Source organism: Copadichromis virginalis, linkage group LG10 (genome assembly GCF_057382275.1).
Source record: "Copadichromis virginalis isolate Kocher_CV1m ecotype Utaka linkage group LG10, C_Virginalis_male_GT1.1, whole genome shotgun sequence".
In the NCBI taxonomy this organism is placed as follows: domain Eukaryota; kingdom Metazoa; phylum Chordata; class Actinopteri; order Cichliformes; family Cichlidae; genus Copadichromis; species Copadichromis virginalis.
The window spans coordinates 21316295-21342390 of NC_140627.1; the positions used below are offsets into that span (position 1 = coordinate 21316295).

At 42.0% G+C, this 26096-nt stretch overlaps 3 protein-coding genes across 5 annotated transcripts in view; 1 reads left to right on the forward strand and 2 right to left on the reverse strand.

The window, feature by feature from the left end:
• The window catches only part of LOC146700434 (phosphatidylinositol-binding clathrin assembly protein-like), a 31230-nt gene extending 20624 nt beyond the window's left edge, over positions 1-10606 (reverse strand). For all 3 annotated transcript variants that reach the window (XM_085470643.1, XM_085470642.1, XM_085470641.1), the window contains exons 1-3: positions 9626-10606; positions 3483-3625; positions 32-107 (exon numbers count right to left, since the gene is read on the reverse strand). In XM_085470643.1, coding sequence (XP_085326769.1) covers positions 32-107; positions 3483-3625; positions 9626-9755 — 349 coding nt within the window. In that variant the 5' untranslated portion in view covers positions 9756-10606. The remainder of the gene's footprint in view (positions 1-31; positions 108-3482; positions 3626-9625) is intronic.
• A 2113-nt stretch (positions 10607-12719) lies between these two features.
• Positions 12720-19362, reverse strand: rab38c (RAB38c, member of RAS oncogene family). Its single transcript, XM_085470649.1, has 4 exons — positions 18958-19362; positions 18133-18263; positions 16452-16589; positions 12720-14757 (listed from the first exon to the last, which is right to left on the reverse strand). The coding sequence occupies exons 1-4, from the start codon at positions 19148-19150 to the stop codon at positions 14596-14598; spliced, it is 624 nt and encodes a 207-aa protein (XP_085326775.1). The 5' UTR covers positions 19151-19362; the 3' UTR covers positions 12720-14595.
• A 1186-nt stretch (positions 19363-20548) lies between these two features.
• Positions 20549-25548, forward strand: LOC146700436 (ras-related protein Rab-39B-like). The gene is made up of 4 exons (XM_085470650.1): positions 20549-20924; positions 21721-21953; positions 23836-24106; positions 24473-25548. The coding sequence occupies exons 2-4, from the start codon at positions 21739-21741 to the stop codon at positions 24626-24628; spliced, it is 642 nt and encodes a 213-aa protein (XP_085326776.1). The 5' UTR covers positions 20549-20924; positions 21721-21738; the 3' UTR covers positions 24629-25548.
• Positions 25549-26096: the final 548 nt, after the last annotated feature.

Below are 26096 nucleotides of genomic sequence, written 5' to 3' on the forward strand. Positions count from 1 at the left end.
GTCTACAAAGAGCCAAATGGCATTAAATCACCTTGTAGTGCAGCCTTATCTAGAAAGTTGTTGAGGTTGAAGAGTGTATTCCTGGAGGCAAGGTACTGCATCAATCTCTGAAGGAAAAAGAACAGAAGAATGAGTTAGTGATTTCTCTCTTTCTGTGGCCTGACAGTTTCAAGTCAAGGCCAAACTGCCACATGGGCAGCCTGTATGTACACAAATGTTGCAGCTTTATCTGCATTTTTCAGAGGGTAATTGTGCTGGCTTGGGTGACGCAGGTAACGTTTGACAAAAAAAGTTCTTCTTTTTGCAAAGTTACATTTAAAAGTAATAAAATGTACCTTCCAGTTGAACTCTGTTTATTGTTTCGGTGCCTTTTTAATGCAGTAGTGTGACAAATAATATTACTGTGCACTGTAATATTATCTGTGCTTTCTGTGTGTTTTCAGTGAATTAAAATCTAGTGTTATTGTATTTATATGTTATCAATAATTAGAATATCTGTGGCATCTTACTGTAAAGATCATAGCATATGTATATATTTGTGTATCTACCCTACCTATAATTATATATGAATGAAACCTTGCACAAACATCGTCACACGTGCAGCGATTTTTAGCATCTATATGTTTTTTTAAAAGATTTATTATAAATCACGATTCTTTTGATTTTCATATTCACCACCTCCCTGCAAATGTGACGTTATATTCTCCATTTGTGTTTGTTTCACATGTCTCAATCCACATACGTTGCTCGTACGTAATTTAAAGGTCACCAAAGTTTGTATCTGTGACAGACTTTTGTTCATGTCACCACGGAAACTCGGAAGAAGAATTTGAAAAAGCACCACAGGCCTGGCATTTTGTGTATGCACAAAATGCCAGGCCTAAGGCCTCAGTCATGCAGGTCTAGGAAAACCGTATTCCCTGAGCAGTTGGCAAGTGGTTTGCAAAGAGGGTAAATGCTAAAAGGACTGGTCCTTATAGAGGGCTTTTCTACTGTACTGGAACACTCCAAGCACTTTATACAATATGCTTTATTCATCCATTAATAAAAGGACTTTTTTTCTGCACCTAAGTGCTTTCTAGCTAACACTGGAGCTGCCAGAGATTGAACCACCAACCTTTCAATTATCTTGTTCTACCTTCTGAGCTACAGCCACCTCGTGGTGCTGCACCAAAAACCTTCTTGTGATTGCTTTGTTTGCTAGCAGGCTTCAACATTTGCCCATATATTTTGCACATATTTTACTGCTATGCTTTAAGGCTTCTCCACCACTCAGTGAGTAATTGTCGAGTGTTTATAGATATAGTGTAAATTGCTGTCAATGCCCAACGCTTGTTGCCCAAAGCGTTCATAACCCCTGTATACCTCTTTGCTCCAAATTTCAACTAACAATCTCCAGCAACTGCTCACCAAATGGTCAGGGATAACACATTTCTCATTAGTAACCAGTGGTTGCTATCAGCAGTGCACTCTCTAACCTGCACATGGCCAAATTCTAAGCTAGTCAGCATTAGCTGCTAACTTAGCAATTGGCGCTTGTTCAAAGTTGCATCTGATCTAAAAAAAAAACACAACATCTGCAACACAAAAGCAGATTTAAGGCTGCAAAAATTACACCACCATTTAATCATCAGTTATTATTCATCTCTGGCTCTCTTCCACAGTGTGTCTTTGTCCTGTCTTCCTCCCCTCACCCCTAACCGGTCGCAGTAGATGGCCGCCTCTCGCTGAGCCTGGTTCTGTCAAGGTTTCTTCCTGTTAAAAGGAAGTTTTTTCTTCCCGCTGTCGCATCATATTATTGTTGGGTTTTTTTTCCTGTTGTCTTTGCATTATTGTAGGGTCTTGACCTTACAATAAAAAATCACCTTGAAGCCACAGTTGTTGTGATTTGGTGCTAGAAATTGAAAACGGCAAACATTAAAGCCAGTGGGTGACATCACTGTGTCTACAACAAAGTCTAATATACAGTCTACGGGTTTGACTAGCATCTTATAGTAGCCAGTGTTACCAAACTTGGGTATATTAGCTATCGCTGTGTAACTCACTTTCTTACTTGTTTCACTGACCGTTTGCCCCGTCTTTATTTGAAAGCTCTTGCCCTACTTTTTTTTTTGCCTTTTACTAATTTCACAGCCAAGAAGGAAACAGTGAAATAATCTTCCTGAAACTGTATGAAACAGACACACTGACATCCTTGAAAACTGTATCAGCATTCATAAACATGTCCAGGCTTGATGTAGTTTGTCTAGGTTGAGTTACCCAGGGGGAAAAGAAGCAGATTAACTTTCCTGTAACAACTGAAAGCAGGCAGACAATTAAGAGCTCAATGGAGAAAAAAGGCAGCCTCTGGAAAAAGCTACATGTATTTGTTTGGTTTATTTGAGTCGTGGTTGCCAGGGTGGATCAGGTCAGTCAGCTCGCTGTGGTGTTTTAACATTAAGAGCTGATTCATACGACTTTTCCTTGATCTAGCGTTCACAATCTGCCCTCACTACCAATACAAAACAACCCCTTCTTTCCTTAACTGATATCCCATTTGCAGAAAAACCCATTCCAGCATCCACTTTTTAAAAGGATCAGATCACGTTAAGCAAGCTTTGATGCCAATTCAGAGGCCTGTAAACACGCAGTCTTTCTGGCCAGGGTGAAAACCAGTGAGGAAAAAGCCAGGCTAAAAACGCCCAATTTAAACAACCCTGACAAATTTTTAAAACATCATGTCACTGCTCATGTCACTGAAAGCTTTGTTGCTCACATGCTCTGAAAGGGTCATCGTCCCCGGAGTAATCATTGCCACGGCACTTCTATCTAGTCTCAGAAGCTCATCATTTAACATGTTTGATGTTTTTTGGTCGCTGCTCTCGCAGGGTGCGCAGTGGAGCGCTGCGATTTGTCATACTGGCCATTGAAATGTCAGCCGAGTATTTCATCTGTCCTTGCTGGACACATGGAAGACACGGTTTCAAAGAATCTCACTGAGGGTGCGTTGGAGAGAAATCTCTACAAAGTATTTAGGATCGATCAAAACACCAGCAAGCTCAGAGTCTCTCTCGTGCTCATTCACAGAGTATTAGACTGTACAGGAAATGGTTTGATCGTCATCTTTTGCTGCCTAGTGACAATTTGTGTAGTTAATTGATAACACACACAGGAGTCACTGGTAATGAGAGGTTATTTGGTGCCTTTTTCTATTGGAAGAGCAATACTGATAAATAGATGAATAAGCTTTTCTACATTTTTATTTAGAGCTTCGGCAGAGTCATTTTGGCCTTTCAAGTCACGTCCCACCACTCAGGAAATGTTGACCTCAAAAAAACAGTGAGACGGATCATTTTAGAAGCACCATAGTGCGTTTTAGATCTCTTTAAAACAAGCGTTTTTTGTCAGGATGACAAATAATTTTCCTGTTGTCACAAGATCAGAGGGGACAGACATCCTCCGAATTTCCCCGGGCATCCATACGTCGATGCGGGTTGACTCACCTCATTGCCGTACATCATGAGGTGGTGTGTGGTGATGAGCGCTTTAAAAACCACAATCCAGCTGTTGCTAGTTGTGCGCTCCAGCAGTGTGTCTGCCAGGTGGGGGATGCTGACGTTCAGCTCATTGGTGCAGTGGATCAGGTCTGGAGGAGACAAAAAAAAGATGACCCATGAAACAATCTGGAGAAAAGTGTGAAAGCAAGGTGAAGGAACACACAAATAAACTCCAACCCCGCCTGTTCACTTACTGTAAGTCATTGTGAATAAAAGCAACAGTTGCTGATGGAGTGAACAATCACACAGACTGAAGTCATATTGACCGGTGCATTTATCTCGCCTCAATGAACAAATGATGGATTAATGATATCGATGAATGATATAGTCTCTATAGATGGATGTATCTCCAAATGCACATCTGAGACTGTAATTCAGCAACGCTGCCAGCCTCCTCTACAAAAATATCAATAAAATATCAACTCAGAAGATGGAAAGGTACATTGCAAGGTCGATTCCATTCCCGCGTAATGAACTTAAGCGACACATATTTTATTTAGGAAAAAAAAACTGTCAGATGAATGGAGTGATGATGAATATTGACTGTGAGTTTTCTTCCCGAGCATCTTTGTTAGCGATGATGGACTAAAACAGATGACCCCCACCCTCCCAACAGTTAACATCCGAGAGTCGCATCTAGAATGTAAATTGGCCGTTTAAAGCAAATGTGGAACACGTTTTAAAAAAGGGGGAAAAACAGCTCGGTGCTGTATGTCAGACTCAAAGGTCTGGCAAACGACAGGTCGAGTGTGTGCTCGCATGTGCGTGTTCACATCTGAGAACTGGCAGGGAAACAGAGGAGTGGGGTTTTTGTTTGTGCTCAGTCTTGTAGATACAACAAAAATAATTAAATAGAGATAAGAAGTGTTGCTGGGATGGGTTGCAGGAATGTTGCCCTACATTCTTTAAGGAACTGGGCTCAGAAGCAAAATGCAAAGTATGTTTGGCATCTGTTGAAGCACAAAGACTTGCAGGCTTCTAGTAAAATGGTGATTCTGAAATGTTCAATTACTGTAAACGAAAGGTTGTTAAAATCTTCAGGGACAGATTTTCTTATCTTGACTTGGGGCATTTCTACAGTAAAAAAACCTTTTTTTATAAACACACTATACAGAGTGCATTCATAATATATAGCTCATGCTATTTGCTCAGTGACATTTATCAGCAAGCTGGAGATTTTTTTCCTGGATAAACAATCTGCATCAAATTCTCAGTGATGCTGTTAAAAGTGAGATTGTGCAGGCTGCTTAAAGGCCAGCTGGTAACAGGGTCTCAGCTAATCCTGGTAAAACACACACTGGGACCAAAAGTGATAAACAGACAGAAGAAATGAATCTAAAATGTTACCAGATGAGATGAGAAGTGTGAAATCAGGACGATCCGCGGTTTCACTTGAATTTGGTAACAAGACACCAGCAACAAAAGTGTGTCGCACAATTATAATGAAAGGAACTAAATTAAAGAGTCCCTTGTGCAATCAGAGAAAACCAGTGTAGTCACAGGCAGACGGGGGAGCATCTGTGTGCTGAGATACTGAGAAAGCTGTTTGGTTTCTGAGATCTGCTTCTTTTTTTCTTTCTTTTTTTTTTGCAGGATCAGAGGTTATCAGTGTTTTGTTTTGAAAGCTTGATGAGGTTTTCTGCAGCCACTGAAACGCTGGATACCAAAGAGTCCCGGTTCGCACCCTGATTAACCATTGACTGCATGTCGAAACACACCCTAAGCAACAGCGACCAGCGGCAGCTGATGTTTCGATCCAACTCAGCTTGATCTTATTTTATTTTAGTTTCGACTGCGAAAGCCTCAGCAGGAACAGCACAGCCAATAATAAGTGTAAAAGTATTGATTATAGGTTGTCACCTCATCCAGCTTGGCCTACAATGAATTACGAACGCAGCCAAGACTGTCAGACTCTCAACTCTGCTGCATTAATGTCATGACATTTGGTCTCCTGCTTTAGGGCCAAATATAAGCCAAAGGTCTGTCCACTCCCTACATCTGAAAGCAGAAAATGTAACATGCACAGGAAGCAATAAAATTGGCACAAGAAACAATTCCCAAACTAACGCATATTGAATAGATATATGTATATATACGCAACAATAAAATCCTCAATTCCTCCTTTAAAATCCTTAATGTGTGCCTCTTGCATTCCATGTCTAAATTAGGACCATTTCTCTGAAACCCTGTATGTTTGCTTTTATGTTCATGGGCTTTTAAACTGCAAGGACTAGAGCTTCTAGTAGTTTTATGTGACACTTGAATAAAAACGATGTAAGATGAGGCAACAGAGTGGAAAAATAACCACATATTTGCCTCATATTTAGAGGTAGCTGAGCTCAAAAGCAGAGCTTGAAGGATGATCCTAGGAAATTCAGAAATAAATAAATATAAAAAAACCCAAACATCTATATCAAGCTGTAACTAAACAGCAGACAAGGTCAAAAGGTGTTCAGTTTTACACTGCCTGTGAGTAACCACTAACTAATTCACTGGAGGTTTAGAGATATTTAACTTTTAGTAGGGTAATTACTACATTTCCATGTCCCAATCTATTTGTTCCTTTGGGTGACAATTCATCAGCTGGGATTTAACCATCGATGTGTGGCTGTGCAAATAGCCAGAGGGATGTGATGATGATGACAATGATGATGATGAAGTATTGATTGCACGATTGCCAGCTGGGATTATCGATAAGCCGAAATCCACACAGGAAAAAAAAATGCAGATAAAGAACACAAAAAGAAGTGAGATTTATGCTGCAAGCGTGCAAAGGTTTGCACGATTACACGACAACACGGCGCTAAATTTAAGACACCTGTAATACTGGTTAGGATCAAATGTAAGAGCAGAGTTTTAAAGTATGCATGACTGAAGGGATTTGAGCTCATAAAGAGAGATTTACTTTAAAATGCAATAAAAACTTTTTTTTCCCTCCCATGTGTTTTAAAGCCTTGCGTGGCGGGGAGGGGGGGGATTCATGTATATTACTCTTCTGTTTGACCGCCTGTGCGGCTGAGCCCCGTCATCCGTTGTATTTTTGCTCATCTGTCGTCACTTCTTCCTCTTTCTCGCTGCTGCCTTTCACTGAATCCAGCCGAGAGGCCAAAAGCGAAGAACATCGGAGCAAAAAAGGCAGATAATTATTCTCGACACAATTAGCTTCTTTTTGAATAAATCTACAACGTGACGCTACAGCATTTCAGCAGTGACGCACAAGCAAAGAAATCATACAGTGAATACCACTGCTGACTGTGCTCTGGGGGCAGAAGGTAATTTTTAGCCTGATTACTCTTCTACTATGTCATTACCCTGTGTTTGTGTGTGTGTCATGCTCATTATTTGCTGTGGGTCATCAAAGATGAACATTTGCCACTGAAGTCACCTACCACAGCGGCAAGGTCATGACCCCGTAAGAGGGGGGGAAAAAAAGGAGGCCTGGGTTTGGTCACTCTGAATAGATTTATTGTGCGTAGCATTTATTCTATGCTGTGCCTGCTGTGGTGGCTCAATAACAACTAGAGTGTATTTTAACTCTGCTTATCAAACTAACCTCAGATTATTTTAACAGATTCTTTCTTTCCAATCTGAACAGTTTCTTCCCGGCAGCTCTGTATTCTTTTAGCCACACCGAGTTTGCTCCACTCGCTCGTGTCCTCCATGCAGAGAGCTTTTATAATAAGCTTTGCATTATCTGAAAATACAAACCAAATGTCCGCCGTTTTCTCATAACCTGAGTTTACCACGCAGGTTCGGTTAGAAAAGAGTCTCAGATGCATTGATGGTTGAACAAAGAGACCTGTGATTGCACGCAGTCCTGTACAGCTGACTCATCAGAAGCTCCTTGAGAGCAGTTGTGTTCACTGCCTTTTCTTTGCATTCTTTATTCACTTCCCCACCAAGGTCCTCTCAGTCAAATTAAGGCTCAGGCCCACTGACCGCCTGATGACAAACACACTTCCTTCCTGGATCGCCTCCTTAACCTTAAAAGTGTGCCCTAATGCGGATGAGAGAGAGTGCTGGATGTTGGCTTAGAGAGGCTCTCTAGCTGGAAATAGAAAGTATTTTATTGCGGCATCTATTAGAACAGCTGCATCTGAATGGCTTCAGTACAAAATTGCTTATTTAACTAAAAAATGTGATTCACACATCCATGAGAGTGAATCAAATCTACAAAGGAGTCGTATCAATGTGGAAAAGGAGAATAAACCACCTTCACCAGAATAAACTGACCGACTCTGAGAGAAACTTCTCTGCCCTTGTGAGTCGTGACAAAAACTGTTTTATAATCCACTTGACAGATGGACATTTGTCATGTAAATGCTCCGGTTCTATTTTAAGATTTTCTGCTCTCACCCTTGAGTTAAGTGACATTTACTAGTTTCTGAGATACACCCACTCGTGGCAGGCGCTGAAGGTGGATGACCTTCTGTCGTTTAATATCTGCAGGAGTCCAATGTTCTCATAAAACTGGGGCGTCTGTGGCGAGCACAATAACAAACGAGCACCGGTGCCAGTCTGTTGATGCACTTGCGGCGATACTGAACGTGGAGCCTACAGTAGGTTTGATTCTCTTCTACTTATTTTTCCAAGGATGTGTGAAACTGTGTATAGCGTAAAACATCAGCCTCTAAAAAACTTAATAATTAACACTGAGCGCCTGCCACCATCGAGGTAAGATTAATATGAAATCAAAGCAGCAGGAATTACTCTAGAGCAGGGGTGGGCAACTCCAGGCCTCGAGGGCCAGTGTCCCTGCAGGTTTTAGATGTGTCCTTGAACCAACACAGCTGATTTAAATGGCTAAATTAGCTCCTCAACATGTCTTGAAGTTCTCCAGAGGCCTGGTAACGAACTAATCGTGTGATTCAGGTGTGCTGACCCAAGGTGAGATCTAAAACCTGCAGGACACCGGCCCTCGAGGCCTGGAATTGCCCACCCCTGCTCTAGAGTCACAAAAGGGCTCCTTCATCGTAAATGCTCAGAGAAACCTGCTTCTGAGCCCCCACTGGGTGTTTCCTGCTTCTTCTTCTTCTTTTTTTTTTTTTTTTTTAGTGAGGCAGCCCTCTTTAGATATATTACACTGAAATGCCTGGTGGCATATCTTGTAAGGGAGCCCAAAATCCACAATGATACCCTCTGCTGTGGACATGACTGACCAATCCACTGCCAAACTTGCCAGGCGACCGACTGACTGGGTGGGTGGGTGTGTAGCTGGATGACTGGCTGTTTGGCCACTTGCCTCATGGTCTCTCTCTGACTGATTTATCCACATTTCCTCCAGATTCGCTGTCTTGCTGTCTGTCTGCCTGCATGTGAGTGTGACTGGCAGTGCCATTGATCACCCATGCTCTCTATTGATCATGTCAAGTAATTATAGTGAGGCAGAAAAGCCACCTAACCTAACAGCCACCTAATAATCACTGATGCAATCCACATGTGAGAAATCCTCTTTATCACTGTGTGCATCATTGCTACTGATTGCATAGACAATTAGCTGGGGAGTGGAAAAAGTGCACTGCTCTTCCTAAAACCTTGACAGGGTCCTCAGCACCTTTAGGACTGACCAGCAGCGCATTTATCAGCGAGAATGCATGGCAGAAAAATGTTGCACAATAACGCACATTCTGTACTGAAGAGTCTCCAGCAGTGCTGCTGCTGCTCCTGATAGTGGCATTAATAATGGATAGGCCTACACTGGTTGCAATATGATTAGCTTATACCAGAGTGGCCTATTTCCCCTGAATGACATGCACAGATAATGCCTGGCTTGCCCCCCTCTCGCCTTATATTAAAAAAAAGAGAGACGAAGAAGATCTCCGCTTGCTCTGATGGTCAGTGGTGGAGCCTGTGTGCGCTCGGCTGCTGCGTAAATCACGTTTTAATCTAATGGAATGTAACGGTGCCTAATTAAAGAAGCTGTGAACATAAGCGGGCCGGATGAGAGAGAGAGAGGTGGTGGGAGGGGGGAGCGTAATGCTGTTTATACAAGCTACCCTTTGTGAGGAAAAAGATGCTGGTCGCTTGATGCATGCATGCAGGCAGGCTGCCTATCTATACAGTAAGCAGTGATGGTATGCTTAACCTACAGTCAAGGTGTTTCTTCTTGGGTCCGCTGACTTCGTGCGTCGTGGCCTTGCAGACGGCTTTGCTGATGGCAGACCCGGTCATGCTGTGCTGTGCGGCGGCGATCCGGTCGGTCAAAGACTGTCCCGACATGTTACGGAGGAGGAGGAGGCGGCGGTGGTGGAGGAGGAGGATGAGGAGGCAGGCGGAGGAGTGATGGTCGAGTCCGGGTGGGGGGAACCGGGGAGGACGATCAAAATGTCTTTAGCGGCAGGGAAGAGGAGGAGGAGGAGGAGGGTAGTGCCCTCTGTGAGAATCGGCCAGAGGAGGGAGAAGAGGAGGAGCAGGTGGTGGTGGTGGAGGACAGCAGCGTACACGGACCAGGATCCGGTGGGAGAATTCATGCGGCGGCCAAATAAAGCGTTAAACGGTCACACATCCAGAGAAGCATCCAAAAATCCAGCGCAGGGCAACAGGGTGGCCCAGCTGCAGAAATAATCAACCTGCTTGTAAAAAAGAAGAAAATCGGTGTAGCCTGTCAGAGCGGCCTGCATCCAAAGCTGGTCAGTGTATTAATATAATCTACAGTATCCCTGAAATAGACGCTGCTGAGGGTGAAATGCCGGCGCAGAGTCCGTGCCAGAGCGCTGAATCACAAAAAAGCAATGTCAGTGATAGAAAGACGGCCGGCGATGATTATGAAATCTATGCGGCATCACCATGACTGAAGACTAATTTTTCAAAGACACGGGCTGTAGCATTGTCCTTTCCCTCCCCTTTTCCTTCTTCTTCACCCGGTATCGCCTCTGAACGTGTGCACAGATCCGACTGCAAGCGCCTCTCTGATTCGCACACAGCACCCCGCGCTGGCTGCATGAAACCTCAGCCGCTGTGATTTTTATCCCCAGTCTTTTTAATCTTCTTTACAAAAGGGTGTATTTCTCTGCTGAGGTTTCCGATAGGCCAATTCTGATTTATTTATTTATTTTGTCAGTCAAACTTGTGTGTAAAATGGCAGCACATGAATCAGGTGACTGAGAAACGAGGGCGATTGGATCACTTCTCGAGTCCGGGGAGGGCATCTTAAAGCAGAAGGCTTTTCAAGGAGAGAAAAGCATCAGCTGGTTTATCACCTTAGTGCATACGGACAGCACAAGAGTGTGATGTGCAAACTCGCGCTGATTATCTGCTGTCCAATGAAATGTAGACACATAGTGAGGAAAAACCACTAATAATAACAACACACAAAAAGATGTTTTATTCCTGTAACACCTCCTATGAAAAGGTGCCTCTGACCCCGTGTGTTTTAGTTTGTGCTTTTAAATCCCAGGAAAACCAGATGGTGACGTTTATTGTAAATAATTCCCCACTAATATTCCACCTCCAGTTTTTAACTTAATACTATGAGGGGGCTTTAAGTAATCGTTTTTGCTTTAATATCTTTTCACCGTTACAGTGAAATGTAGTTCCTGGAATGAAACAGTGTTCTCATAATGGTAAAATAACTCACAGGAGGGTATTACTTAAATAGCTTAAAACATATTTCCTTGTGTTATCCAGAAAGCTTTAGAAGATATGCTCTAGACCACAAAATATTCACACTGCTAAAATTTAAACCCTGCAGGAACCTCTGTCCCTGTTTTGTCAATTTATTTTAATTTCTGTGGATTCAAAAATCATTGGTTCAAACTACTGTACATAAGTAAAAGTTGTTTTTATGTGTCACCATCTCCACTTTGCCAGGATCTGGAAGAAGACACAAACTGTCACCCTCAACCAGGAACTAGCAAGCTTACTGTGAGCTGGAAACTTGTGGAACAGCAGTGCCGCAGTCCACAGTGAAGTGTGTTTTACATCACTGGACTGAGAAGGCACCAAGCAAGGCAAGTGCCTGCTCCAAAATTACACCTTCAAGCTCTATTTGAATTTTCAGCTGCTCACATGGACAAATTAAACGTCCTCTGGAAAAAAGTTTGATGGTCAGAGGAGACCAAGGTTGAGCTATTTGGTCACAATGACAAAGAGGTATGTTTGGAGGAGTAAAGGAGGTGAGGATTTCAAACCTAAGAACAATGCACCAGCTGTCAAGCTGGTGGTGGTAGCATAATTCTCTGGGGCTGCTTAGCTGCCAGTGGTACAGGTACACTGCGCAAAGTGGATGGTTTAATGGAGAAGGGGAGCTACCTCCGAATTTTCCAACATGATCACAATGATCAGCTTCAAATTGAGGACAATGATCCCTTCTTGAATGACTTTCCCAAAGCCCCGACCTCACACCAATAGAAAATCTATGGACCAGTCCTGTGCCAGGAAAACAAGCAATTTAAACGAGGTCTGCAAATTCTGTCAAGAAGAGTGGTCAAATATCTCGCCAGAGTTATGCCAGAAGCTCGTTGACGGCTACCAAAAGTGTCTGGTAGAGGATGCTTGCATAATCATTGTACCATGGACAGAACAGGTCAAAGAAATCATTAAAAGTCCCAAATTACCATGACATTCATGCCCATGATTGCTGAATGTAAACGTTTGACTACAGCCGTACAACAAATACACAATCTTAAAGTTAATCTGCTGCTCAGTTATTTACCTTGGTATAAAAAATGCCTAAAATACTGAAACATATTGATCAACATTTCCTTAAAATGCAAAGTAACAACCTCAAATTTTCCCTGCCAACAAACTAGAACCTAAAGATTATTCATTTCAGAATGACATCAAGAGAACAACTGTAAATCCTCAGAAGCATGCAGCTGTAGGAAGAGAAACGTTGCTTTAAAGTAAAGCTAAATGCATTGTATGAATAGCTACAGAATAATTGGATAATTCTTTCAGTATTATTGTTCATTTGAAGGAGTGTTGATTTAAGTGACATGTAGTTGAGGCAAAAATCCTGAATGATCATCATTTAAAACATATGCAGAAGTACATGTCTATATACACACAGTCTGGTCCACAGAGGGTGCAGACAAATGCCTCTATTCTTAAGGGCTTAAGTGCTATTGCACATCAAAGGCAGTGAAGAAAAATATAAAACAGATGCCTAATTTGAAAACATGGACCTTCAAATAACACACAAGACAAGCTCAACAAAAGCGTCTGTGCAGATGTGGAGGAGCACATACCACATTTTTTTATTGGACTGACAAGAAGTTGATTTTAAAGCTGAAGAAAATGTCCCATTTGAACAACAGAGCCAAGAGTTTATGGTGAAAGTTAAGAGTGAAATACTTCAAAAATGAGATTCTTCACTGAAACCACATTTAAAATACAGACAACACATGTAAATTAGCAGCTGACTGAATATCCGTCAGTATATCAGGAAGAGGCAGAGCACTGGAGGACCCGCAGATGTCTTAATTGTTTTATTCTTACAGCTGTTTCTAATTAATGAATTCAGAAACAGTCTTTAGTATCTTATCAGCTAATTGAATGGTCTTTTTAGTGGCCATATCTGCTAAACTGTCTCCCCTCCAGGGTCCCCGATACTTCTCTGTTTGTTCCTGACTGCAAAGGATTCTTGTTTAGTTTCCTCAGCACTGTGCCAGAACAGATTTTCCACTTCATCAGCTCACGATGCAGTGTAGAAGGAAAATATATTCAACGAGATTGGTGCAAAGCAAAAAAAATCCCACTTAGTGTTATTGTTGGCTAAATTCTTTGTTATGATTGTTATTATTATTATTATTCCTCTAGGCCACCAGTGGGCAATTAATTTTCCCACAGGGGCCACATGATAAACTGCACCCACACCAATAAGATGAGCTGAATTCTGCTCAGTATTAATTTCATATCTCAACAAGCTGATCGGTGTGGCCCTCCATAGCAGTTCCAGCTTCTCATGTGATTCCTGTGGGAAAATTAATTGCCCACCTCTGCTCTGGGCTTATCTCCTCAAATATCTGGGCCTTATCATAGAGGCACTGTTGATGCACCACATCCATTGGCTTGGCAGTGGATATTAGACCAAATGCCCCCATAGGCAATATAAAACATTGAGCTAATTTTGGGGTTGGAAAAATTAAGTCAGTAGGAAAGTATCTTAAACCTGCCTTCTATCTGAAGCCACTAGGTGGCGATAGCTGTTGCAAAGAGATTTCATTCCCATACAGCAGTTATTTCTGAAGCCAAGAGTGTGGCGCTCACATGTGGCCCACCCAATATTAAATGTTCACTCAAATCCATATACAAAAGAGAGTGATGTAGGTTCTTGAAAATCCTATTAAAAAAACATAGCCAACACAGTGTGCTTGCTATAAACTGCTAATGCTACCGAGTCATACGCAAAGAGACTGTATATGACTTCTCGTCCCAGCTGAGTTGAGGTCAGTATTAGTGCTTCAAGCAGCAGAGTTGAACAGTATGAAGCCCCTCCCTGAGTCAGGCTGTTTTCCCAATTCCCAGTCTATATGTTATCCAAAGCTGAGCAGCTGCTTTTATGTATCTCAAGCTCACAATGCAGTATTCATGACGTTGACATTTTTAGTGAGCGGTTAAACACAGATAGAAACGTAGGCCGAGGAAAAGTGCAAATAACGCAAGGAAGATTCATGTTTTCGTGTCTGTGTTCACACTGCAGGCAAAAAAAAAAATCAAAGTTTGGAATTATTTTTCATGTTACATCAGCGTCAGAACGAAAGTGCCACAGAGAGCCGTCAGTTCAAATATCAGTGTCACACTGTCGATTCAAAGCAAGTTAAAGAAGCAAGAAAGTGCCAATAATAAAAACTGCATGTACCAACTTTTTTTTTCTTTTTTTTAGTGTTTTGATTTCTAAGATTGTTAAAGTTTGTGTGGAGGGACAAAAAAAATGGATAAAGAAATAAAGTAATAAAAATCACATTTTGATACCCACAGAACTTCAAAGACTTTAAACACTTTTAAGATGTTTTTAAAATCAAATCTATCACTCTGAGACAGAATTTTTCTTAAAGCGGTCCCTGAGTCAAACATTTCTCGTGGCCTTCCCGTCTTGCTCGCCTGTTGATGTCAGACATTACCATTTTGAACACGAGGAGCAGCCAAGATGCTGCTTTGATGTCGTGGCGCATCCGGACAGGATGAGCGAACCAGGTTCTCGCTCTGTCACTAGACTCTCCTCGTTTCTCAGAATGTGCTCTACCAAGCAGCGGGCTGCCTCCTCAATGTTTGTGTTTTCCTGAGTGAGAAAAAAAATAGAAAAAGTAAGACAGCTGTGATGAAATCTTTACAGCCACACCGGTGCAGCGGACACACACAGATTTTAATATCTCAAGAGAAGCTGAATTGATTGCCATGGACGCACATTCATATTAAACTCAGAATGAGTCCTATAGAAGCTGTAATTTTCCTTACTTTTCATATAGTGACAACACATTCAATTCAGTTTTATTTATATAGCACTAAATCACAACAACAGTTGCTTGCAGGTGTTTTGTATTGTAAGGTCAAGACCCTACAATAATTCAGCACTGCCTCCTCCAATCAGAGACATTATCAGAGGAACAGGTGATCTCTAAAAATTATAGAGAATATAGCAATAAAATGCAACATTGCTGCAAATAAGGCTATCTTTATGTTGTGAATTTACCAGCATCAAAAGCGCACAAAGGGGTAAAATATCTCACTCTATTATATTTATATTACCGCTCTGTGCTGCCGTTCACTTCTAATGTGACGGCAGCACATTAAAGCTCTGAAACACCAGCGGTTATTCAGAGTGATGCAGTCAATTAATTGCATTGGTTTAACAGGTATTCTCAGAAATAAATAGCCAACAAATATAAATGTTTACTATTTTGGGTTCTAGTAGCTGCCATCGCAGCAGTTTAAATCAGACATAGCGGCACATCTACGCCCGAGCGTAAACATTCATTTTCTGCATCACCGACTGAATGCCAGCAAAATCCTGTGAGAATGCGACTCGACTTTACAGCTGGGCCTCATTTAGTGGTGTAAGGTACAACTTATAAACCTTTTTCCTTCAGCCCAGAATCTGTACAACGCCTAAAGCGCACTGGAATCAGTGAAAATGTGACGCTTTCAGCTGATTTTAAACTGAAACGCTGCACATAAATTGCTCCTGGCCAGGTTAAGCATTCTCCATAGGTTACTATAGTGATTTAGCCAAGAAAAAAAATTACTATTACCGCATTAATTTAGAGCAGAGCTAGACTCTTTGGGACTAGGAATGCATGCTTGGCAGGGGACTGATGTCATATTATTTGATTTCTAAGTGTGAGCAGCATGTTTCATTGTAGGATGAAGGCAATCAGGACAGCGTTGTGTTGATTTGTGGACCCAAACGCCCCCCACAGCATAACTTTGTATCAGAGCCCCTCACTGAGGGCTTTAACGGTCCAGGCTTTTCCTTTCATTTGTCACACATCTACAGCTCTCTTTCAAACTGCCCACATGTCAGTCACCCTTTATGTACATGAACCTTTGTGTACAGTAACTACATCGCAGCCTTTACCTCACACTCTTGTGTGTAACTCATTGGAAAGGCATTAAATGAGAAGAAAAAGAAGAGTCTAGTTCACACCAGAGTGCTGGAATTCCTCTGTTTGCCTCCCAAGAGGACGGCAAATAAACTTGTCTGACTTTGAATGAAACATTTTTTGAATCGTTTGTTTTTACAGGAAGCTTCTGTTGAAATAACACTGCTCCAGTTTCCCCCCAAATATGCAAATATAACCCGATTTTGGGCCTTGCTTGTATGGCACAGAGTTATCATTTGGGTAGTCAAAGAAAGACCTCTAAGCTTTAACAATTTGCACAGAAATCTTTGGTGTACTCAACGATCTGTCTAAGAAAATCTACAGCTTGTTGCAGAGATTGCATCAAAAGCCACGTGGGTCTCCTCTCTCACACCTTTGCAGAAGTCTCAAACCATCCGACGAAGCCGTTCTCCCTACAAAAGACGTCGAGTTTGGGCTGCTGGGAAACCAGCTGGTCTGACTTGTTGGCCAAGAGTACAGCTGGAACTGGCCTCCCATGGTTCAGTGTCACCTTTGGACAGAAGAAAGTTGAGCTGGATCACATTATTTTTTAAATAAATTGTTAAATGGCCCTGTCTTACCTTAAAGCACACAAACAGAAAAATATCAGTGTGCCCTGTAGTCTCTCTGTAAAGACATTTTATCACAAAAGCAAACCAATAACAAAGTATTACTGACAACTATACGAGCTGAAGAGACTAGAGTGCTAATTTTCGCTTGTTCTCATCATGGAGTGGTTTTTGTCTGCTTTAAAGTGTCAGGAAGCTTTTTCAGAGGTGCGTGTTCACCCTCTGAAATCCTCTCACATCTTTTATGATGTCTCTGTCCAAAAATGCTCCCCTTTACGCGCTTTTCATGCAACAGTCTGCAAAAAATAAGTTGTACATTTTATTTCCCTTTCAAGTTCTGCTTCTTCATTTTCTGCCATTTCATGCACATCAAAGTGCAAGGTTTTTCAAAAGCCCGTGGCATTAATCTACATTTGAACAATGACTGATAATTTTCCACATATACAAAAGGAGATCATAAATGTGCATGACTACTCCCATAAAAAAAAGCAAAAACCTGATTTAAATTTGCCCAAAATCGTCTTTCAGATCATCTGCTGAGTCGCCTCTGCTCTGCTTTGTTCGCTCCTCTGTTGTATAAAAATGAGGACCCTTCAACCTGAATATCAACCAAGAGCACGATTGTGATCTGTTGGGCTTTTTTTTCCAACTTTCACTGCACTAATGCAACTATAGCTCCCAATGCAAGATCCCAAAAACAACACTAGAAGTGATGCAGGGGTAAAAAGGAGAAAACATGTGGGTAAATGTAGCAACCTGAGGTTTTTGCCTTTTATGGGAAATGCTGCTGGATCCCTGTGAGAAGGAGAAAAAACACTGAAATACTGCAAAGAAAATAACAGAGGTTTTGAGTCAGTGGGGTGCTGTGATAGACTGGCAAGCTGTGCAGGGTGCACTCTGCCCTTCATCCAGTGACAGCTGGGATAGGCTCCAGCCCCTCCGTGACCCCGAACTGCATAAACATTTAAGAAAACAGATGAATGGAGGGGCCAAAAACTCTTTCTCTCTCTTTAGTTGCGATCAGTCACCAACCATCCATCCATCCATTTGCTTCCGCTTATCCTTTTCAGGGTCATGGGGGTGCTAGAGCCTATCCCAGCTGTCATAGGGCGAGAGGCGAGGTACACCCTGGACAGGTCGCCAGTCTGTCGCAGGGCTAACACACAGAGACAAACAACCATTCGCATTCACTCGCACATTCACACCTATGGGCAATTTAGATTTTTCAATTAACCTATCCACACAAAGTGCATGTCTTTGGACTGTGGGCAGAAGCCGGAGTACCCAGAGAGAACCCACGCAAATACAGGGAGAACATGCAAACTCCACACAAAAAGACCCCGACCCGATGGTGGAATTGAACTCAGGCAACAGCACTAACCACCATGCGATCAGTCACGTGTGGGTAAAAAAAAAAAGACAGAGAGAATGACGGTGAAGCCAGAAAAGCCCAGCTTTATGCTTCTGCAGGTTCAGCCATCTGACCTTGGAGTCTAGGTCATCCTTCCACTTCAGCACGGCGTCGAACGTGGAGGCCCTCGTCACGTCAAACACCACCAGTGCTCCCACCGCCTCCCGGTAATAGACACGAGTCATGTTCCCATACCGCTCCTGTCCTGGGATGAGACACCATCAATCAGACACACGCACATACAAAGACTGCTTTCAAGTCCATCAAATTAAATCAAGTCACGTCATGGTTTATGAGTGCCAGTTATGGAGCTCTGTGTGTGTGTTTAGTCTCCAGCAACTGCCATCATGTGCCTGATATTATGAGCATGGGATCTACATTCCTCAACCAGGCACCAAACGGCAGGGAGTGACCCAGGCATGCAACACACACACACACACACACACACACACACACACACACACACACACACACACACACACACACACACACTTACTGGGTGGAAAATCTGCTTTTCTTTTCTTTGTTTTTCTTCTGCCTTTCACTTCTTAAATAAAAAAAGTGCTATCCTCTTATTTATGACACTACAAAAAGACTTGAGTTAGATTAAGATGAAGATATTTATGTTCTAACTCTCCTCTAAATATCCTCTCAAGTGAATTTGCAAAGCGCCTTTCCTTCCAGAAGCAGCTTTCACGGCTGCTGATGGTGAAACAAATGGTTCTTGTTCCCAAAAACCCCAACACACACACACACACACACACACACACACACACACACACACACACACACACACACACACACACACACACACACACACACTCACTCACTCACAAACACCGTTGTATCACCTGATATATATAAGCCTTAAACCAGTGGGTCGTTAAAGTTTGACAGACCTGCAATATCCCACAGCTGTAGCCGGATCACAGTGTTACTGTCCCACTGCAACACCTTCAGGGCGAAGTCCACCCCAATGGTGGCTCGGTAGTGCTGGGAGAAGATCTGATGCACATACCGCTTGATTATGGACGTCTTCCCTACTCCTAAGTCTCCGATGACCAGGACTTTGAAAAGAAGCTCCTGCTGCATGGCTGCAGGCTCGGTGATATTATGAAAACTTTCCGAAGGATGCTGAGACACATCAAAACCACAGAGCAGCTACAGTAAAGGCATTTCCTTCCGTCCTGCTGCGAACCGAAATATTATCACGTGATCTTCTATCGTCGAGAAGCGGTCGCACTCGTCTGCAATCACCGGAGTCCAACAGTCTAAATAAAATAAGGACAGCGTGAGTTCGCTTACTTCAGAGCAAACTGCAAACTTCAGCAGAAAACTCATGGTGCGTTCACACACTCCTCGTAAACATAAGCTTCATTTTAAATTCCATCTGATGTCTTTAAAATATTCGAATAAAGCGACTCTGCAAATAACAAATTAATATCTGTCATTTAAATGTCAGAAAGTTGTGTAAAATGGATCGATGACGTCTTTGGATGTTTTCAATTAGAAAAAAATGATCGATTTAAGCTGAAGTTCGCAAATATTAGATTGTTTTACTATTTAAAAAGCAGCAATAAATGTTTTCATGACTAAATCATTTCTGTAGCCCTACATCGTGATTGCACGGAGTGTCCATCATGGCTAAAGTCAGACAGCACCGTTATTGTAATGGACCCGAAAACCAAATGCAAATCAAAGAATCCAAACTTGATTTCAGGCTAATGTGTTGGACTTTACTTCTGAACTGAATGGAGTTTTCAATATCAATGAATAAGATCAAATAAAACGTGCAAATGCGCTTTAGTCTTTACCTAAGAACGATCAGTGCTCCATGCTGAGAAAGAGCACTGCAGGTGCCATTTTTGTTTTGTGAGTGTTGATATGAGAAGTACAGAAGGAGTTGGAATGTGGTACTTCATGATGAAGTCAGGGATAACAGAGGTATGTGAGGGTGGTGCAGGTCATGTATGAGGAGAGTGGTGGTGGACTGGTGGGAAAGTCAGATGGGTTCAGGGTGGGGGTGGACTATGATGTTTTGCAGACAACATTGTAATCTGTAGTGAGAGTAGGAAGAGGGTGGAAGCGAGGCTGGAGAGGTGGAGGTGTGCTCTGGAGAGAAGAGGAGGCAAAGTTAAAGAGGCAATTTTTGGATAGTGGTTATACTGCATATACTTATTTTTAGTGTACTGAAATGCAGTTTAACAAAAGAAAATACATTTTCTTTATAGAAGTACATAGTAGGTTAAAATGAAAATACTCCAGCAAATATTGTACTTATAGTACAAGAGCAAATAGAATAAGTTTAGTTGTTTTCCACTGGCTGATCATTCGCTGTCACCCTGGAGGTCTAGGGGGAAAAAATTATAAATATATTTTTGTAAGTACTAAGTACTGATATGAAATAATCGCATGTGTGTTCGTTTCTTATTTACCGTTTTTTTCTTCCGTTTAGCACGTGAATGCATCGCCCCGGGAATCTGCTGCTGCGCTGCTGTGCGCGCCATTACGGTAATGGTACTGATGAGGGCGAGGAAGAGACGTGAGTGCGATGCTGCTGCTGTGTTCTGCTGCCATTTCATCAGCGGATCATCGCGGAAATATCAACAGCCCCGCTGTAATGAGCCAGCAGATCGGATCACCTGTCGGGCCAAACACCGCTCACCCCGTTTTCACCCTTTAAACCGGCTCACAAAGCGATGCTGCACCGGAGGCCCTGCTAATGCTCTGTATGTTACCGCCTGGGGTTTTCTGTAAGCAACAACAGAACCAGTGCTAGATTAGGGGTCATTTTTTTCTTCTTTTTTGGAAACATAATCATCAATATGGGGTTTCTTTTTTTCAAGTACTGAGCTCTGAAATTGAGGTAGGTCACACTTTATTAGTTGTTTAATTTAATTGTTGTCCAGAAAAATAATTAACTAAGTAGAGAATGCTCATTGAGCTAAGAGGGTTGGGCCTTGTGATCAAAACAAAAAAAATTAAATAAAGAACCATATAGTTTGTTGCATCATTAGTAGCACAGGACGCCTTCTTCCTATCTATGGTGATTTTTAAGCAACTATATTAAACCTGAATTCTGGCTTTATTCAAGGCCTCATTGTGTGTTATTGCTCTATAACAACCACTCTGCTATCCACATGGGGGCTGACTACGCCACTGTTTATTGAGTTGGAGAGGAGTGGCCTCCCCCTCCCTCTTTCAAATTAGATCACCCATCTGTAAATCACATGGCCACTGCTGAGACGCTATGAGCCTATTATTCCCATGTTTAGAGGAAAGCCATAATCCCAAAAAATATCCTTCTAGTCAGCACAATCTCTGGATTAAATGTAATGTTTGATCTGTTTAAACTCATTTAAGCAGATCTTCTTTTTCTGAAAAAGACGGAGGGGCTTGTGGAAGCTTTAAAGTCTGATGTTTAATCTACAGCTGTTTCCATCCCCTTTGAAGGATCCAAATTTGAAGACATGAACAGCAGGATTTTAATTGATGTTTTCGATTTTATATTTACAAAAATCCTTCCATTAGATGATGTAAAATATTTGGTTTTGTGAGGAGAGGATTCTCATTTCATCTTTTTAAGAGTCTCGTTTTAGTCTCAGTATTGGGCTTACTGTGGGTGACCCTGACTAAGTGAGTGGGGTTTTTTTGTCTTGCAGAACTTATTTCAATGAGAAATGGAGACTATATGGCTTTACCAGTTTCGTCTGATAGTCATCGGAGACTCCACAGTCGGCAAGTCATGCCTGATCCGGAGGTTCACTGAGGGCCGCTTCGCACAGGTGTCAGACCCGACCGTTGGGGTGGACTTCTTCTCCCGTCTTGTGGAGATCGAGCCGGGGAAAAGAATCAAACTTCAGATCTGGGACACGGCAGGACAGGAGAGGTTCAGGTAAAGACAGACTCCTGATTTCTTTCTCATGTGTCCACAAAAACTAGATTTTGGACTATAAACAAGACTCTCCTCATACTTCAAAAGCACACACTACACATGCTTCCGTCAGATGGGCATTAAAGCTCAGTTAGGCCACGTTAAGATGACATGTTTTGACATTTTCCTTCATTAACATTACTGCATGAGTTCTCTGTCCATCTGCTGTTAACACTAAACTAAAAGTTTGTTAGGTGAAAACTATCTCAACCAGATGGGTAATTAAGCTGTTTAACCTCATTTGAAAATTAAAGTTTATATTTGTGATCATTTTAATATCTTAATAAGAGTCAGAGAGAGGATAGGGAAGCCACAAACTTTGCTCTTTTGGTTGGATTGGATCACAGTGGGGGGGTGGGGGGAGACTTTCAGCTGCTCCTTTATTTCCCAAAGGGGTCGCCGCAGCAGATGGATCCGCATGTTTTATTTGGCACAAATCTTATGCCGGTTGCCCCTCCTGATGCAACACTTCCATTAATCCAGCTCAGGACTGGCACAGGCAGTACACCAGCTTGTGTTTCCCTGAGGCTGGTTTGGGTCTTTTGCTGGTCTCAAAATAAAAATAATCTACTTTTGGCAGCTCCCTTATTCAAAAAGTGGTCGCCACAGCGGGTAGCTCTGCATGTTTGGAAAGAAAAATAATAATTAAAAAACAAACAAACAAACAAACAAACAAACAAAAACCAAACAAACCAAAAACCCAGAATATCTCCAGTCTAATCCTTTACTGGGTTCAGAATTCACATTTTTAATGATTTGGCAATCATGGGGAAAAAAACAATTCATGAAGTCATGACTATGTTTTTTTTTAAAGGGGTCACTTTTAAATATGTAAATTAAATGATATAAAATATTAAAACTTGCAGCCAAATGAAAACAGTCCACAAAATACAAATAAAATATTAAAAAGTAGATTTTTTTCAACCTGATGCTAATCACATGTTGAAGAAGCTGGAAAGAGTTGTATATAACAGTATGGCCTACCTTCCCAGCTGCCAGCTTTTTGATTCATGCTGATATTGTGTAAACATGGAAATCAGAGTGTATTTTTAAAAGAAAACATTAAAAAAAAAATGGGGGAAATAATTAGTTGATCCCCTGCTGAATTTGTGAGTTTTTTCACTTACAAAGAAATGAACAGTCTCTAATTTTTATTGTAGTTTTTAATGTCGAGACACAGAATATCAATACAAAATCCAGATAAAACACATTCAATGAATGTTATATAATTGGTTTGCATGTCGCTGAACTGTGTCATGATGGACTGACCTTTTGCAGCCTCACAAAAATTTGCTTTAGAAGTCACGTTTACAGGCCCGTGCTAAGTTTGCCGGTGAACAAATGATTGAGAGAAGGCTTAGGAGAAAGTGATGTGATCAGGTGGTCTTTGGCATCAACGTTACCCTTCGTGTTTGGATGAAGAGAGATGTTGAGTATGATTCAAAGAATACCATCCCCACTAGCAAGCACAGAGGTGGAAACATTTTTCTGCTAAGGGTACAGGACAACGTCACTGATTTAAAGACCAGAATCTTGGATGAGAACCTCCTTCTCTCAGCCAAAACACCAAAGATGGGTCATGGATGGGTCTTCCGCCATGACAGTGACCAAATGTGTCAGAAATAAGGACGGACAGAGGTTCACCTGTATTCATCTGCAAAAGAAAGAAAAGAACAAAAAATCGGTACAAATTGTATAACGGTAGTTTTTTTTTTTTTTTTTAGCAAAAACTACTCAAACAGATGCAACTTGTTCATTTGTAGGGGACCCTTTTTTTCCACTGTGGGTGTGGTCTTCTGCCAGTTATTCACGTCTGCATTCCTGCACACCTCTTTCTGTGCAGGTCAATCACCAGAGCCTACTACCGCAACTCAGTGGGTGGCCTCTTGCTCTTTGACATCACAAACCGCCGCTCCTTTCAAAACGTCCACAACTGGCTGGAGGAGGCGCAGAGCCACGTCCAGCCGCACAGCATCATCTTCCTGCTGGTCGGCCACAAGTGTGACCTGGAAGCCCAGCGTCAGGTGACTCAGCAGGAGGCGGAGAAGCTGGCGGGGGCCTACGGGATGCGCTATGTGGAGACCTCTGCACGGGAGGCCATCAATGTGGAGAAGGTGTAGTTTTTGTTTGTTTTTATTCCATATGTAGTTCATCTTTTTTTATAATTGAAAAAGTGGGATATTATAAGAAAGGTTCTGCTTTGCAACAATAATATGGGTGGTATAAATAACTACAGGAGCACGAAGAAGACTGTCTCTCTCTGCCGTCTGCATGCAGGGTGTCTAAAACAAAAAGAGGTACTTTTATTAAAAGTAAGCAGTGACTCCTCATGAAAATGTTGGTTCTCTTAGACTTAAAGATGCATAATCCTAATATGCTATAAGCAGCATATATTGACATTTTTGCAGTTATTTTAAGAATTAATGATCAGAATAAAACATAATCTCTGTTGCTGAGCCTGCTCGTGATTCCTCCTCCAGGCGTTTGTGGATCTGACGAAGGACATCTTTGAGCTGGTGCGCAACGGGGACATCAAGATCCAGGACGGCTGGGAGGGCGTCAAGAGCGGATTTGTTCCCAACACCGTCCACTCCTCTGAGGAGGTCACCAAGAGCAGCCGGCAGTGCTACTGCTGATTCGGCTGCAGCACGTTAGGGTGAGAGGTGGTAATACTTCAGTGGACTCCATATGTACAAGATCTTTTTTGCCATGGCTGCTCTCAGGCCAGTTTTAGGGGACTTTAATGTTTCCCCTGCTCAGTTACATACTTATTCATATAGACGTTATTTTAACATTCAATTGCCTGTTTAAGGCTCAAACTTGGGGCACTTTGTTGATGTTCCCAACAGGTGTAGAAGCACAAGAAGCATCCTGCCACTTCATCTTTCTGTGTGCATGCGTGTAACTCTAGTCATCCTGCTGTCTTTGCAGCTGCTACTGACACTTAAGCTTTACTCCACCTTTGGCCTTTCCTGATGTGTACAGTTATACTCCAGTGGCCAGTTCCGTTTCTCTAGCTGCACATGTATAAAAGACTATCAGTGTAGTGTATTTATACTCTTGTGTGACTTTAATTTGATGAATCAGCGATGCCACGACTGAGCCACGCCTCTTCCTTTTTTCTGGAAATGCCTCTGAATATACCGCAGCCCGTTGTGGACTATATTCGGCTGGAGAGAGGAGGCAGAAAGAGGCAGCAGCCTCGCCGACTGATTGTACGCCTGCACTACAAATCTGAGTGGCTTAACGCATAAAGAAGGTGGAGGTCGGTGAACTCCAAGCGAACCAAAGTTTCAGATGTCTCGTTTGTTCACCTGAACGCGGAGGAACGAGTTTGCACTGTGAAAATGATTAATGGTACATTTGTTCTTTGCTGGAAGAAAAACGTTACTGTAGCTGCTTATTTTAGCCTTGACGACTTGATCGATATGGCAAGTTCTCAGTTCACGTTTACTGCTCCGTGTTGGGTTACTGGTGAGAACAGGTGAGAAACTGTCCAAAAGCCTTTTGTATAGATCCCCATAGTGTTCAATTTGAAATAAATATAAAGTCACAGTAAAAAGAAAGTGAAGCTTCCTTTCATTTCTAAGGTTTTGTGTGTCAGGATGTTACTAAAAAATCAACTGGTCCCTTAAAGCCCCTAAAATGAGGCTAAAACTAACAAAAAAATCAACCTCAGGTAATCCAAAAACATTTATTTATCAGCAAACATTAAACAAAAATGCAGACGCAGTGTGTGGAAAAGCAAAGTACACATTTACTGCTTCCACAGGAATTAACAAGGTAAGTAGCAGCAAGGAGTTCTCATTAAAATGCCCTGATTAATTGGTCATCAGCTGGTATAAGCACCACTATTAAAGCACATGTTTTGATAGTTTGCAGATCTGGAGCATTCAGGTACAAGGTAATACAATGCCAAGGACAAAAAGCATCAGCAATGAACTTATAAAATCACTTGTTGCTGCCCTGGAAAGAGTTATAAGATCACTCCAATTCAATTTCATTGATATAGCACCAAATCACAACAACAGTTGCCTCAAGGTGCTTTATTTTATAAGGTAAGGACAATAATACAGAGAAAACAGAGAAAAGTCCAACAATCAG